The sequence below is a fragment of the Ictidomys tridecemlineatus genome, chromosome 4 (genome assembly GCF_052094955.1).
Source record: "Ictidomys tridecemlineatus isolate mIctTri1 chromosome 4, mIctTri1.hap1, whole genome shotgun sequence".
Classification (NCBI taxonomy): Eukaryota; Metazoa; Chordata; class Mammalia; order Rodentia; family Sciuridae; genus Ictidomys; species Ictidomys tridecemlineatus.
In genome coordinates, this window is record NC_135480.1 from 102,353,427 (window position 1) to 102,367,449 (window position 14,023).

The 14,023-nt window shown below is 44.8% G+C and overlaps 1 protein-coding gene across 4 annotated transcripts; it reads left to right on the plus strand.

Annotated features, from left to right (window-relative positions):
- Positions 1 to 656: 656 nt before the first annotated feature.
- On the plus strand, positions 657 to 11,876 carry Hinfp (histone H4 transcription factor). 4 transcript variants are annotated; one of them, XM_005328360.5, is made up of 10 exons: positions 657 to 809; positions 5,721 to 5,911; positions 8,193 to 8,422; positions 8,674 to 8,785; positions 8,923 to 9,075; positions 9,532 to 9,609; positions 9,696 to 9,816; positions 9,903 to 10,041; positions 10,135 to 10,259; positions 10,909 to 11,876. In XM_005328360.5, the coding sequence occupies exons 2-10, from the start codon at positions 5,731 to 5,733 to the stop codon at positions 11,324 to 11,326; spliced, it is 1,557 nt and encodes a 518-aa protein (XP_005328417.2). In that variant the 5' UTR covers positions 657 to 809; positions 5,721 to 5,730; the 3' UTR covers positions 11,327 to 11,876. The 4 variants fall into 4 exon arrangements, with proteins under 4 accessions (XP_005328417.2, XP_040141281.2, XP_077903272.1 ...); XM_040285347.2 differs by lacking the exon at positions 8,923 to 9,075; XM_078047146.1 differs by lacking the exons at positions 657 to 809; positions 5,721 to 5,911; positions 8,193 to 8,422; positions 8,674 to 8,785 and adding an exon at positions 9,301 to 9,355 and having other exon boundaries at positions 8,833 to 9,075.
- The last annotated feature ends 2,147 nt before the right edge of the window (positions 11,877 to 14,023 follow it).

Consider the following 14,023-nt stretch of genomic DNA (forward strand, 5'->3'; position numbering starts at 1 on the left):
GCTGTGTAGCGAAGCAAGAGTGCATGCAGCTGGGACCAGCTAGATTGACGTAGAAATCTGGGCTGGACGTCGTTTATGGATTTAGGACGGAGGCTGCAAAGATAAATGGTGGTGTATTTAAGAGATCCTTGTTTAAAAAGATAAAATCCGCAGAACTTTGCAATAGACTGGGTGTGAAAAGTAAGGGAGAAATGCGGATGACTGCAAGGTTTCTGACCTGAAAGAGTGGATGGATGGTATGGTCGTTCACTGAACCTGCAGACAAGCGAAGCAGAGATTTGGGGGGAAGAGAAACGGGCACAAAAATAACAATATTTAAACAGCTAAGGATGGAGACAGGGCCATGAGTTTGCGCCGAGCGGGTGGCGGCGCTGGGCAGCTAGCCTACCACACCTCCTGGAAGTTGCCCACGCAGCCAGCTAACTAAAGCAAGGAGTCAAAGAGCAACCAGACCCCGCAGGACACCAAGCTCGAGCACTGCGCATGCCCATTGGTGCCGCGCGCCGAGTATGCGCAATAGGGGAAATTCAGGCCCCTAGACTCCCCGCTCGCTCACCGCCTGGAGCCCGGGCTCTGACCCACGCTATTCTTACCCGCATCCGGTTGCTCCTCACTCCCGCCGCGACGGCGAGCACCACCCACCGTTTCCGCCCCTTCCGTGTTTTGGTGAGCACGGGTTCCGTCGAGGCAGCGACCATTGGTTGCCAGTCTGTCCGAGATCGGTGATTGGCTGGCGCTGGCCGTCGCTCAAAGCCCTCCCGGTAGATGGTGTGAGGTGGAGAACTGGAGAGCTCGGGAGTCGACGCTGGGTAAGTTTTGGCTCGGTGTTCCGGGGGGTTGGTGGCTCGGTGCGCTCTACTGGGGCAATTTAAGGCTAGGCTCTTCCTGAGCCTCCTAGCTGAGGCTTCCTCTTGCATCTTGGCCACGCTGTTCTGCTCTGACCTGGACCCCTCACCCCCACTCGAACCTCCCTGCTTTCTAGTCTGGGGGGCTTTGCTGCCGCCAAGACTCGGTCACCGCCACCGTTTAGGGGGAAGGATTCCCAGAAGCCCGTAAGGCCGCGGGTGATATGTTTTGCCCTCCGGAAAGATCTCTTCGAATTCTGCCCGTCCTTCAAGGCTTGGCCCGGGCCTCACCGCTTAGGCGAGCCTTTCCTGTTTTGTCTGCTTACGGGGATTTCTGTCTTGATCACCCGCCTCGGGTGCTTTGTTTTGGTCGCTGTCTTCGATCTCTTCAGCCAAATTGTGAACCTTTCGGAGTTTAGGACCGGGGCCCTTCTTTTTCTTGATATCATTCATTCAATGTCTTGGTATACAACATATGTCCTCTTCAAAGATTTGCTGAAGTGTCAGGAATCCTTTGGATTGCCTTTATTGGCCTTTTACCATAATTTGTGCTTAGAACGTCTCACGTTCAGAAACGAACATACTAATAGCTAACACATATTAAGTTATCGCGGTGTGTTAGGCTAAACGTTTTAAGATCCATAGTCTAGTTTTGGAATTCAGTGAGATGCGTATAATTAGCCCCGTGCTGTACAGAAAACTGAGGCTAAAGTAACTTGCCTAAGATCATGTAGTTAGTAAATGAGCTTTATAACCAGATCTGTTGAATCCAAAACCCATGGCTGTAATATTAGTATCTTGTTTTACATTTAAGGAAATAGGTTCAGAAAAGCTAAATGATTTGTTCAAAATAAAATAGTAATTTATAAGCTTCCTTAATCATGGCAGAAGAGTTTGGGATGTAGTAAAGTGGTTGCCTAGCATGCTTAAGGACGAGTTTGGTTCCCAGTTCTGCAAAACACTGCAAGAGCTTTTAGTAGGTATGTGCATGCCCTAAGGGTAGAACTGAATAGGGCACAGGCTTGGCTTTCTAGGAGCCTAAGTTTAACTGGAGAAAACTGACAAAATAACTACTTAATTAAATATGTTTTGGGTATCGTGTATATAAGTATGTTTGTGTGGAGAGGGAATAGGATAGGAGGGTTAAAACAGACAGATGTAGGAGGAACATGGAATCAAACCCTTAGCTTTAAGTTGTACCATCATGCCCTAGTTTTGTGACCTTGGGGTAATTAGTCTTTCTGAGCCTATTTCCTTATCTTTAAAATGGGGTAATAAGAAGCTGGACATGGGGGCTGGGAATGTGGCTCAAACGGTAACAGTATCCCGGTAGCCTGGCATGCGAGGGGCCAGGGTTAGATCCTCAGCACCACATACAAACATGTTGTGTCTGCCAAAAAAAACTAAAAAATAAATATTAAAAAATTCTCTCTCTCTCTCTCAAAAAAAAAAAAAAAAGAAGCTGGACATGTGTCTCAGTGGTAGAACATTTGCTTACCATGTGCGAGACCTTGGTTTGATCCCCAATGTAGTAAAATAAAATAGGGAATAAGTCCGGTGTGGTGGTGTACACTTGTAATCCCAGCCACTTGGGGACTCAGGCAAGAGAATTGCAAGTTCAAAGCCAGCCTAAGCAACTTAGGGAGACCCTATCCCAAAATAGAAAAGGGCTAGAGATGTGGCTCAGTGATTAAGTGCCCCTGGTTTCAATCCATAGTACCAAAAGAAAAAAAAAAAAGACAATAACAAAAAAAAAAATAGTGCAAATAGTGCAGTAATAATAGTACCTACTTCAATAAGATTGTATTAATGAGGGTTTGTCATTGTTTTTGTAGTACTAGAGAGTGAACCCAGGGCCTGACCTACATTCTCAGTCCTTTTTACTTTAAGATAGGGCTTGCTAAGTTGTCTAGACTGGCAAACATAAGATCCTCCTGCCTCATTCTCTCTAGTATCTGGGATTACTGATATGTACCACTCTCAGCTTAATAAGTTTTTATGCTTGTATATTAGTTGTTTCATTTGAATTCCTTGCCTGCAGATTCTGTCCTACATTTCCCTAGGGTAGAAATAGAAACACAGAAAAATTAGAGGCAGGGGGACAGTGAAAGGAATTGAGGAGCTTTGCTTAAGTTTCAGATTGTTCTAGATCTCTAGTTAGCCTGCCTCCTAGGTCTTTTTCACCAGTGTAAACCAGGTAGGTGGTTAGAATATTTGTGCTCAGAACTATGCTTAGCATAGTGTACATATATAGGCTGCTTGGAAGCAGCTTATTGCCCAGTTTGGTAAGCAGAAATAGAATACTTAAAAGGACCATGAGTGACCATGCGCAGCCTAAAAATAGGGTTGAAGTTTCATGGTGTTAACCCTTCCAGCCATAGAACAAAGAGGTAATAATAATTGCTGAAGGATGAGGTCATTTAGGAAGGCTTCCTGAAATGTGATCATAGCCCAGTATTTATTGAGCATCTAGGGTGTGGAAAGCTCTGTGCCTATCTGGGAATAAATGATAGTCCCTTTTCTGAACAACTGTTAACTGTAGTGGAGGCAGATGTTCCATTGCTTTGAAATAAGTGCTGCAATGAGAGTGTGTACAGAGTACTGTGGGCAGAAGAAATGGAATGTTTCGCATATACATGGATGGAATGGGAAAGAGGTCACCAAGGAAGGGACATTTGGTTCTGAAGGTTGAATAAAAGTTGCTTAGGCAGAGAGTTTTAGGAGAGTGTATTAAATTCAGGGACGATTGAATCAGAGAGGAAGAGAGGAGGAATGGATGGGTGAGGAAGCCAGAGAAGCAGTATGGTATATGGGAAGGAGCATGATCTTTGGATTGGAATTGAAGCTTTTCTACATCAAATGAAGTGAAGTGTGGAGAGAGTTCACAGAGCTCACACGCCATAGGCCCTCAATATGTGTTCCTTTCCTGGGCTGTTGAGGTAGTTAGGCCAGTGTGGGTAGAGTGGTAGGAGAGTTGGAAAGTTAGGGATTTTATTTTCTGGTTTCAGAAAGCTTTCCCTATTTTTCTTACCTCAACATTATAAAAGTAGTCAACATTTTCTCCTAATAGGGCTTCATTGTTAGTCTCTGAGCAATCCAACAATGCTGTGTTCACTCGTGTCAAGGGTGACCAGATTCTTCTCTGAGGATGAAAAAAGACTAAGTATGTCCAAAGTTTCCATCTCTCTCAGACAGGCCATGGGGAGCAATGTTCTATTCTCTTCCAGGTCTATCCTTGAGAGCAACAAGAATCAGTGAGAGGGGTGGGGTTGTGGGTCAGTGTTAGAGCACTTGCCCAGCAGGTATAAGACACTTTGATTTGTAGCACCACATAAACATAAATAAATAAATAAAATAAAGATATTGTGCCCATCTACAACTAAAAAAAAAGTATTTAAAAAAAAAATCAGAAGTTTCCAACAAGAAGGTGACCTTCAGGCTACAAGATCAAGGCATTTTAGCATCCTCTCTACCACTGAACTACAGCCCCAGACCTTTTTATTTTTATTTATTTATTTTTATTATTATTATTTTTGGTACCAGGGATTGAACCCAGGACTCCTTAACTACTGAATCAGATCCCCTGCTGTTTTTATTTTTTACTTTGAAAAGGGGTCTTGCTAAGTTGCTTAGGATATCATTGAATTTTGGCAAGGATGGCTTTGAACTTATGATCCTCCTGCCTCAGCCTCCTGAGCCACTGGGAAAACTGACATACCAGTGGCATGCGCCACTGAGCCTGATTGTGCCCATCTTTTTATTTTCATTTTGAGACAGAGTCTCACTAAATTGCCCAGGCTGGCCTTGAACTTGTGATCCTCCTGTCTTCCCTTGTAACTAGGATCATAGGCATGCACCAACTTTGTTTTTATTTTTCTGATACACATATTTATTATATGTCTAAGCACACCCAGCACTGTATTTTTGGTTTCCTTTTTTTTTTTTTTCTTCTTTCTTTTTTCCCCCTGGTACTTGGAATCAAACCCAGTCAATCCCAGGGCCTCACACATGCTAGGCAATCACTCTATCAATAAGCCACACCTCCAGTCCTCTGGGGACTGGACACTAAGGATGCAGTATAAATGGCAGGTGTTAAGAGTGGTGGAGTCGACCATTGGGTTGGGCAAAGATTATATGACACTTTAAAAGACTGGTTGAGGGACTTATAATATGATGCAATAAGAAATAGGGTACTTCTGGGTTCATCTGAAGGCTATATTAAATAGAAAAAATATGAACTTTGGAGTCACCCTGACCTGACCCTAACACACTAGTATTATGTGGTGGGCAAATCAGTTAATCTCTCCTGCTCTCGGGTCCTTATCTACAAATAAGGTTAAAAACAGTGCTTACCTCACAGGGTACTGTTGCCAATTAAATGTCATAGTGCAAACAAAATGTTTAACATGGTACCTGGTATGTAGTAAGTAAGAAATTCAGAACAAAAAGATCTGTCATCCCCATTCTGGCCAAAGTCACATAGCTAGTAGTTAGTATACAGTGGGGTCTGGATTTGAACTCTGGTGCTTCTCCAGAGTACCTCTTTGAACCTAAGCATTGTTCTTCTACCCATTGGAATAATTGTTTCTTGGCTGGTTGCTCTGAAGCTTTATGAGAAAATGTCTGCTAGAGTGTTTAGCTCAGTACCTGACACATGCTCAACAGTGTTAGTTTTTTTTCCCTTCCCATGAACACCAGGCAGTTTCCTGGGGTTGGAGAAACTGCTACTCCATCCTTATTGAAAAAAGCACAGTTTTCTACAGGTCACTGGCAAAAACCCTCATTGATTCTCAGCAGGCTGCCTGCCCAGATGTGTGTCCCCAGCAGCCTGTTGGGTGGAATCTTTGCAACTGTGGATTTCTTCCTGTTCTCTAGGGTGAAGGTCATGTCGCCTCCTGGGAAAGTTCCCCGGAAAGAAAACCTGGGGCTCCAGTGTGAGTGGGGGTCCTGCTCCTTTGTGTGCTCAGCCATGGAGGAGTTCTGTGAGCACGTCACCCAGCACCTGCAGCAGCATCTGCATGGCCCTGGAGAGGAGGAGGGAGAGGAGGAAGAGGATGACCCCCTTGGTAAGGAACATAAAGGGGAAGGAGCTTAAGGACAGGTGGAAAATCTGACTTTGCTTTTCCTAGAGGGAGAGGCAGCCTGGGAAAATGCTGGTTTATTTCCCTAATTGTACTTTTTTGTTTATAAAAGCATTGTAACTTCATTTATTTTTTTTTAAAAAAATACAGTCAACGAAAATATAGGGAATAACTCTTGTCATCCTGCCATCATGAGAAAATTACCTTTTTTTATGTGTGCATGTTTCTGCTGGGTATTGAACCCAGGGTATCTTGCATGCTAGGCAAATATTCTACCACTGAGCCACAATCTCAGCCCCAAGAGGCAGTTAGTTACTGACAGTACTTCTATTGAGCATTCTTTTTTGACCTCCCTCTGCCTGTGTATACATATATTAAATACAGATAAATGCACTTTTATATATTGATTGATTGTGTAGTACTAGGGATTGAACCCATAGGTTCTCTACCACTGGGCTATATCCCCAGCCTTTTTTATTTTTTCTTTTGAGACAGGGTCTCATTAAGTTGCTCAGGCTGGGCTTGAACTTGCAATCTTCCTACCTCAGCCTCTAGAGTCACTGGGGTTATAGTTGTGTGCCACTGCACCTGGCTGCTTTTATATTTTTTAAAAAGATTGCATTGTGCAATCTGTGGCAGGGTCTCCTTGCAATACATACACACTTTTTGAAAACTACAACCATCAGTTAGGTATATATTTTATTTGGCAACCTTGTACACAAAAATTTTGAAATTCTTGATACAAAATACTTATTAAATGATCTCTGAAATGTTTCTCTTTTATTTAAAAAAAAAATGTGGTCTGCAGTCCATGTTATTGACTTCACCCCCTAATGGGTCACAGCACAGTTTGAAAGACTTTCCTACAGAAATGTGGAAACACCTGGGCATAGTCTCAGTGCCCTGTAAGCCTGTAATCCCAGTGGCTTGAGAGACTGAGGCAGGAGACTTGCGAGTTCAAAGCCAGCTTCAGCAACCTAGTAAGGACCTAAGCAACTTAGCAAGACCCTATCTCTTAATAAAATATAAAATAGTGCTGGGGAAGTGAATCAGGGGTTGAGTCCCCCAGGGTTCAATCCCCAGTACCAAAACAGAAAATGCTGTCTTCCCACCTCAAAATCTGTTCTCCATCAGGAGACTATGAGCTATAATAAAGTCAAATAATATTTATACAAAAGAGAAATTAGGGAATGGTTATATTTTCTGAAGTACCTACTTTCCAAAACAAGCAAATTCCTAAAAAGCTTTGAAAATAATGATGCTTAGAGATACAAAAGAGATGGGAAGTGGGTTGGAAGAGTTGATGGGGCCTTCCTAAGCAAGGCAGATCTTCAGCAGAACAGGAGAGAAAGGAGGACTGAAGGTTTTCAAGGTTGAAAGGCCACATCTTTCTCAGGAACTGAAGAAACTGGGCAAATGCCATGCATGCCATCTGTACTTGTGGTCTCCGATTTTCTGGCATAGGCCTTACACACACCGTTACCTCTATCTAGATCACATGTTTTCTTCACCTGTTTATAAATATTCGTCCTTTATTTTATTTTATTTTTTAAAGAGAGAGAGAGAGAGGGAGGAGAGAAAGAATTTTAATATTTATTTTTTAGTTTTCGGTGGACACAACATCTTTGTTTGTATGTGGTGCTGAGGATCCAACTGCACCGGGCTGCACGCATGCCAGGCGAGCACGCTACCGCTTGAGCCACATCCCCAGCCCTCAAATATTCGTCCTTTAGTTCTCAGCACGGGGACAATTCCCAAGACACCTCTGTACACATAAAATTACTCCTGTTTAATACTTTTATAGTACCTTGTCCCTCCCATAGCACTTATCACTAGTCACAGTTTAATATTTAGTTGTGATTATTTGATCAGTGTTCTTATTCCCTGACTGAAAGCTATGAGAGGGCAAGGACTAGCACTCTTTTTTTTTTTTTTAAGAGAAAGAGAATTTTTTAATATTTATTTTTCAGTTTTTGGTGGATACAACATCTTTATTTTATTTTTATGTGGTGCTGAGAATCGAACCCAGCACCCTGCACATGCCAGGCGAGCGCTTTACTGCTTCAGCCACATCCCCAGCCCAGGACTAGCACTCTTTTACTCATTATATTCCCAGTGCCTGAAACATAAATGGTGGTCATTAATTACCAGTATTTGTTGAATGAACTCATGATAACTTGATCAGAGTACTACTAAGTGCCTCAGGTGGAAGGCAAGCTGAGCCTTGGAAAGTATCAGACTCTTCCTTCTAAACCCCTTTCTGCAGAGGAAGAATTCTCCTGCCTGTGGCAGGAATGTGGCTTTTGCTCTCTGGACAGTTCTGCTGACCTCATCCGCCATGTCTACTTCCACTGCTACCACACCAAGCTGAAACAGTGGGGACTGCAGGCCTTGCAAAACCAGGCTGACCTCAGCCCCTGCATCCTGGACTTCCAGAGCCGGAACGTCATTCCTGACATCCCTGACCACTTCCTGTGTCTATGGGAACATTGTGAGGTCAGCTGGCAGTACCAGAAATAGGGGGGAGAGGAAGCTGGGGATCTTAACTCAAGATACCTTGCCTTGACTCTTTCCAGGGTGCTTTGTACTTCTGCTAGTATTTCTCTAATTCTCTGTAGTGCCTTTCCTCAGTTTCCCATCCCTACCAAGTTAATTTGGGAGAGATCTGAGAAGTCCCCCTTTGGACACATAGGGGTAAGAGTCCCTCCACCCACCCTCCGTCCTCACCCCAAGTTGCCCTGGCACAGAGCTCCTTCGACAATCCCGAGTGGTTCTATCGGCATGTGGAAGCACACAGCCTGTGCTGTGAAAACCAAGCAGTCGGCAAGGACAACCATGTGGTGCTGTGTGGCTGGAAAGGTAGGGCCACCTCTTTGCTCTGGCCTCTGCCAGAAACTTGGGGGTGCTGAGGTGCTAGGGGAGCCAAGGGTAGGACCAGTCCTGCAGACAAGCCTCAAGGGGAGGGGTGGCTAGCCTGACTAGGCCTTCCTTCCTAGGCTGTACCTGTACCTTCAAGGACCGCTGTAAGCTCCGAGAACACCTCCGTAGCCACACCCAGGAGAAGGTGGTGGCCTGCCCCACCTGCGGGGGCATGTTTGCCAACAATACCAAGTTCTTAGATCACATCCGTCGCCAGACCTCATTGGATCGTAAGCAGCCAGAGAGTAGAGGGTGGTTGCAGGCTGTTCTGCTTGGAGAGGGGTTGAGGGCATTTTCCCAGGGGAGGTAGCCACTGAAGAAATCTGCACCTTGGCTACCTCCCTATTTTGGGTTCAGGTACTTCCCATAGTCTATGATCAGACATTGTTATACAGTTATCTAAAGAGTCCTCACAACAGCCCCATGAGGTAGGCTTCTTATCCCCCTTTTTGCAGATGAGGAAACTGAGGCTCAGAGAGGTTAAATCAGTTACCTGAGATCACACAGCTAGTAAGTGGTAAAACCGGACTTCCAACTCAGGTTCTCGACTCCAAGTCCCATCCATAGCTCCCTAAGCTCCCTTTTGTTCCTTGGGTGGTTCCTTTCTGCTGGGATGGTTCCCCTCACCTCTTCATGCCTCTCTACTGCTCTGCATAGTCCCCCTCTCTTCTGCTCACCCCACCCAGAGCAGCGCTTCCAGTGTTCTCACTGTTCCAAGAGGTTTGCCACAGAGCGGCTATTGAGGGACCACATGCGCAACCATGGTGAGTGGCTTGCTGCCCCAATCTCCCTGCCTGCTCTACAAGTTTCTAGAGTCCTCAAATCTCAGCCTCCTCTCTGTTTCTCTCAGTGAATCACTATAAGTGCCCTCTGTGTGACATGACCTGCCCACTGCCTTCCTCTCTCCGCAATCACATGCGCTTTCGCCACAGTGAGAACCGGCCTTTTAAATGTGATTGTTGTGACTACAGGTAAGAGGAACTAGGGGCCAGAAAAAAAAGAGCTCATTTTCCATGGTCTCCCACACCCTTCAACCCCTTCTGACCTCTCCTGGCAGCTGTAAGAATCTGATTGACCTGCGAAAGCACCTGGACACCCACAGCAAGGAGCCAGCCTACAGGTGTGATTTTGAGAACTGCAGCTTCAGTGCCCGGTCCCTCTGCTCTATCAAGTCCCATTACCGCAAAGTGCATGAAGTGAGTGGGGCTGGTGGTGGGAAAGGGTTAGGAGCAGTGTGCGGGAACCTGGGGTGAAGAACTAGCCTCATTTCTCCCTCCCCTCCCCATCAGGGAGACTCAGAGCCAAGATACAAATGTCATGTGTGTGACAAATGCTTTACTCGTGGCAACAACCTCACCGTGCACCTTCGAAAGAAGCACCAGTTCAAGTGGCCCTCAGGACACCCCCGTTTTCGGTATGTCTTTTAACTCCCACCCCACATTCACATTTTTTTCATATATTTTCTTTTTTTATTTTATTTATATTTTGATGGTGCTAGGGATTGAACCCAGGGCCTTGTGCATGCAAGGCAAGCACTCTGCCAACTGAGCTGTCTCCCCAGCTCTTCATACATTTTCCAACAAGTTAAAAACCTTGAATTTGTTGGTTTGTTGATGTGTACCATCTAGACTAGATGTTAGGCTAGATCCTGAGAATAGAGGTGGAGCAAAGATTGTTTTTCTGATTTTTTTTTTTTTTTTTTTTTTTTAATATAAGGCACAGTGCCAAACCCAGCAAATGGTACATGAAGTCCTGTGACCAGAACTAGTGTTAGAACCTAAGGATCTTGACCCTTAGATCCATGGTCTTCTCATAAACCCTTTGATGCTCCTGCCCTTTCACATAGGTGTCTCTCTCTATCTCTCAGATTCAGTTTCTATATAAAATTTTTAATTTGGGGTAACAATTCTTCCCTTTTGTTTTTACTTTTACATAGTCCAATTTTTGACCTTTTGTCCTATCACTTTCAATCCTAGGACTTCCATCCCTCATGTCTGTCTCTTAACTTGCCAATATCCAGGCCATTTGCATCTTGCCTGTCTTTGCTGCTTCTCTTTCATCAGGTACAAGGAACATGAAGATGGCTACATGCGGCTGCAGCTGGTTCGCTATGAAAGTGTAGAACTGACACAGCAACTACTGAGGCAGCCCCAAGAGGGATCAGGCCTGGGAGCATCACTGAATGAGAGCAGTCTGCAGGGCATCATTCTTGAAACAGTGCTGGGGGAGCCAGGACTTAAGGAAGAAGTGGAAGACCAGGGTGGGGGCAGCGAGGGGACAGCCCTCTCAGCCTCTCAGGACACCCCCAGCCCTGTCATCCATGTGGTGAATCAGACCAATGCCCAGGGCCAGCGAGAGATTGTCTACTATGTGCTGTCAGAAGCCCCAGAAGAGCCCCCCCCAACTCCTGAACCATCCTCAGTGGGCATCATGGAAAAGCTCCAAGGAATAGCTGAGGAACCGGAGGTCCAGATGGTCTGAATGCTTCAGAGCCTACCCATTCCTACCCTGGGCCTTAGGGTTTGAGCCAGACAGGTGGCAGTGCCCCTAGTGGGTAGCCCTTGCCAGTGGATGCCTTTAGGAGTGGTGCTGAGAGCAGTGTGGTCCCATCTGGCCCAGGCTTACATCATTTTGCAGACTAAGGACTTCATTTTTTTTGCCACACTGAATTTTATAGGGTATCCTGAGGAGTTTGGATTCTTTGAGGGGATCCTGGATGGGTGTGTTCTTACAGCAACTGTAATCGGGCTTAACCATGAGCCCCTCAACATGCTGGACCTTGATTAAAATCCTTAGCTCACATCCATTCCCATATTTAGGAGTCCTTAGGCACAGGGATGGTGAGTGAGTGGTCTTGCACGGACCCTTTCCTCACCATCAGCTAAGACATTGAGATCCAGGCAGCCATTTTCCTCTTAAAAGAGTTCCTCCTACACCCCAGGGACATTCATGGTTATCCTCAGGGACAGGATTGGAGGCACTGAGTATGTGACACTTGCTTTTGATAATAAAAGAAACACTTGGGCTGTTACTCATTTCTTCTTCATTAGGTAATGAGGAGATAAGCTGCCAAAGAGGAACTGAGTAATTGCGCCTTTTTCCCTTTTAGTGACTCGTGGTTTCTTTAACAGTCATCTGTTGTTCTCCTTTGGTGGAATTTGTCCATTTCTTTCTAGAGCACCTGTCAGCTCCAGTGGAGGCCCCAGACACTTGACCATGAATGTAGATCTGTCAAATGGATAAGAATGGGGCTCACCCAGGAAGGTAGAACTACTGACCAGGGCTGTACTCTTAGTCCTAATTGGAACCCCTATTCCTCTTGGATAGGGTTCTTCACCTATGGGACTGCTAAGGAAGCTAGGAAGAGGGTGGATTAGGATGCCTCCCAGGGAATGAATGCCAAGTACTCAAGGGGTCCAGGAACCAAATTAGAAAATTGTGCATCTGGCTGGGCATGGTGGTACACATCTGTAATCCCAGCAACTCGGAGGCTGAGGCAGGAAGATCACAAGTTTGAGGCTAACCTCAGCAGCTAAGCAAGGCCCTGAGCAACTTAGTGAGACCTCCATCTCAAAAAAAAAAAAAGAAAAGAAAATTAAAAGGGCTGGGAGCCAGGCTCAGTGAAGCATTCCTGTAATCCCAGCAGCTCAGGAGAATCACAAATTCAAAGCCAGCCTCAGCAAAATAAAGGTGCAAAGCAACTCAGACATAATTGGGCTGGGGATATAGCTCAGTGGTAGAGTGCCCCTGAGTTCAGTCCCTCATACTCTTTCCTCCTCCTGAAAAAAGGGCTGGGGATGTGACTCAATGGTTAAGTGCCTCTGGGTTCAATCCCAAATACCTTAAAATAAGAAAAGACAGTTGTGCCTTGATGCATCTTCCTGGGGAAAAGATGTTTTTCATTAGATTCTCGAAGAGGTTGAAACCTTACAAAATAATGATTTCGTATCCATGTTCAGTCACTCCTCAGCACTCTGTTCCATTTTTGTGGTCTCTACCGTCTGGAGAGGTCAAGGAAATACTCTCAAGAGGTCTTGGATGAATAGTAAGCCGCCCAAAAAAGATTTCTGGGGGGCTGTGGCTCAGTGGTAGAGCACTTGCCCAGCATTCGTGAGGCACTGGGTATTGCCTGGGCAAAAGATTAGGGAAGAGGAAAGGCTTTACCCAGAAAGAGACTTCCTCCTGACCAAGACCAAATTAAGACTTTAAAATAGACAGTCCTGAAAAGATTGTGGTGACCCACGTTTCATCTGTATAATTCAAACAAAACATTAAGCCATGAATTATATAATATCTGAAGATTTAAGTAGACACCCTGTCTTATACTTTCTTAAAGAGTGTCAGGCAGGGAGCTTAGGAGTTGGAAGCTGGTGCCTGTTTCATCCTACTTGGGGCAAGTCCACAATCAGAGAAGGGCACTGAAGTGCTAAGTACATATGAAAGAGAAGTGATTCTCCAAGGTGAGAAGAGAGGAATAGTTAATAAGGAATAAGTTATTCCAAACTGTGAGATTATGACAGTGAATATGGACACTCAATGTTAAATGGATGAATGAATTTTGCTCAAGATTGGGAAGTGAATGAGGAACATACCCATTCCCTGTACAGTAGCAGGAGTTAAGGCTGAGATGGAAAGGTAGGGGAGATTGTGAAAACTCCATATTATGCTAAATAGCTTGGATTTCTTGGTTAGAAAAGAAATGTGGAGGGCAAGTAAGTAAATAAAACTTGGAAAGGAATGGGAATATCTCTGTCCCTATGGAGCTTAGGGTTAAGTTCTCAAGGGGAAGGGACTGGAGTACATTTGAGGGTCGAGGAGAAAAAGCCAGCGAGATTTAGAAAATACAAGAAAAGGAATATTTGATAGAGTAAGATGCTAGATTTTGAGTGGGAAAGAAACAGAGAGGAAAAAGATAATACTTGGAAAGGACTGAAGATTCTCCCTTGAGAAAGAAGAAGGGAAGAATGAAAGTGGGCATAGATTTAGTTTGTAGGAGGTATGAGTGGAATGTCAAGCTTGGTGGTCTTCTTTTCTTGATAAATTAAAGTTATCAAGGGGTAATGTGTTGGATTAAGAAGATTATAAGAAATGTCAACTTTCAGAAATGCTATTAAAAGATGAGTGCTGGGTATGGTGGCGCACACCTGTAATACCAGCAATTTGGGAGGCTGAGCAGCA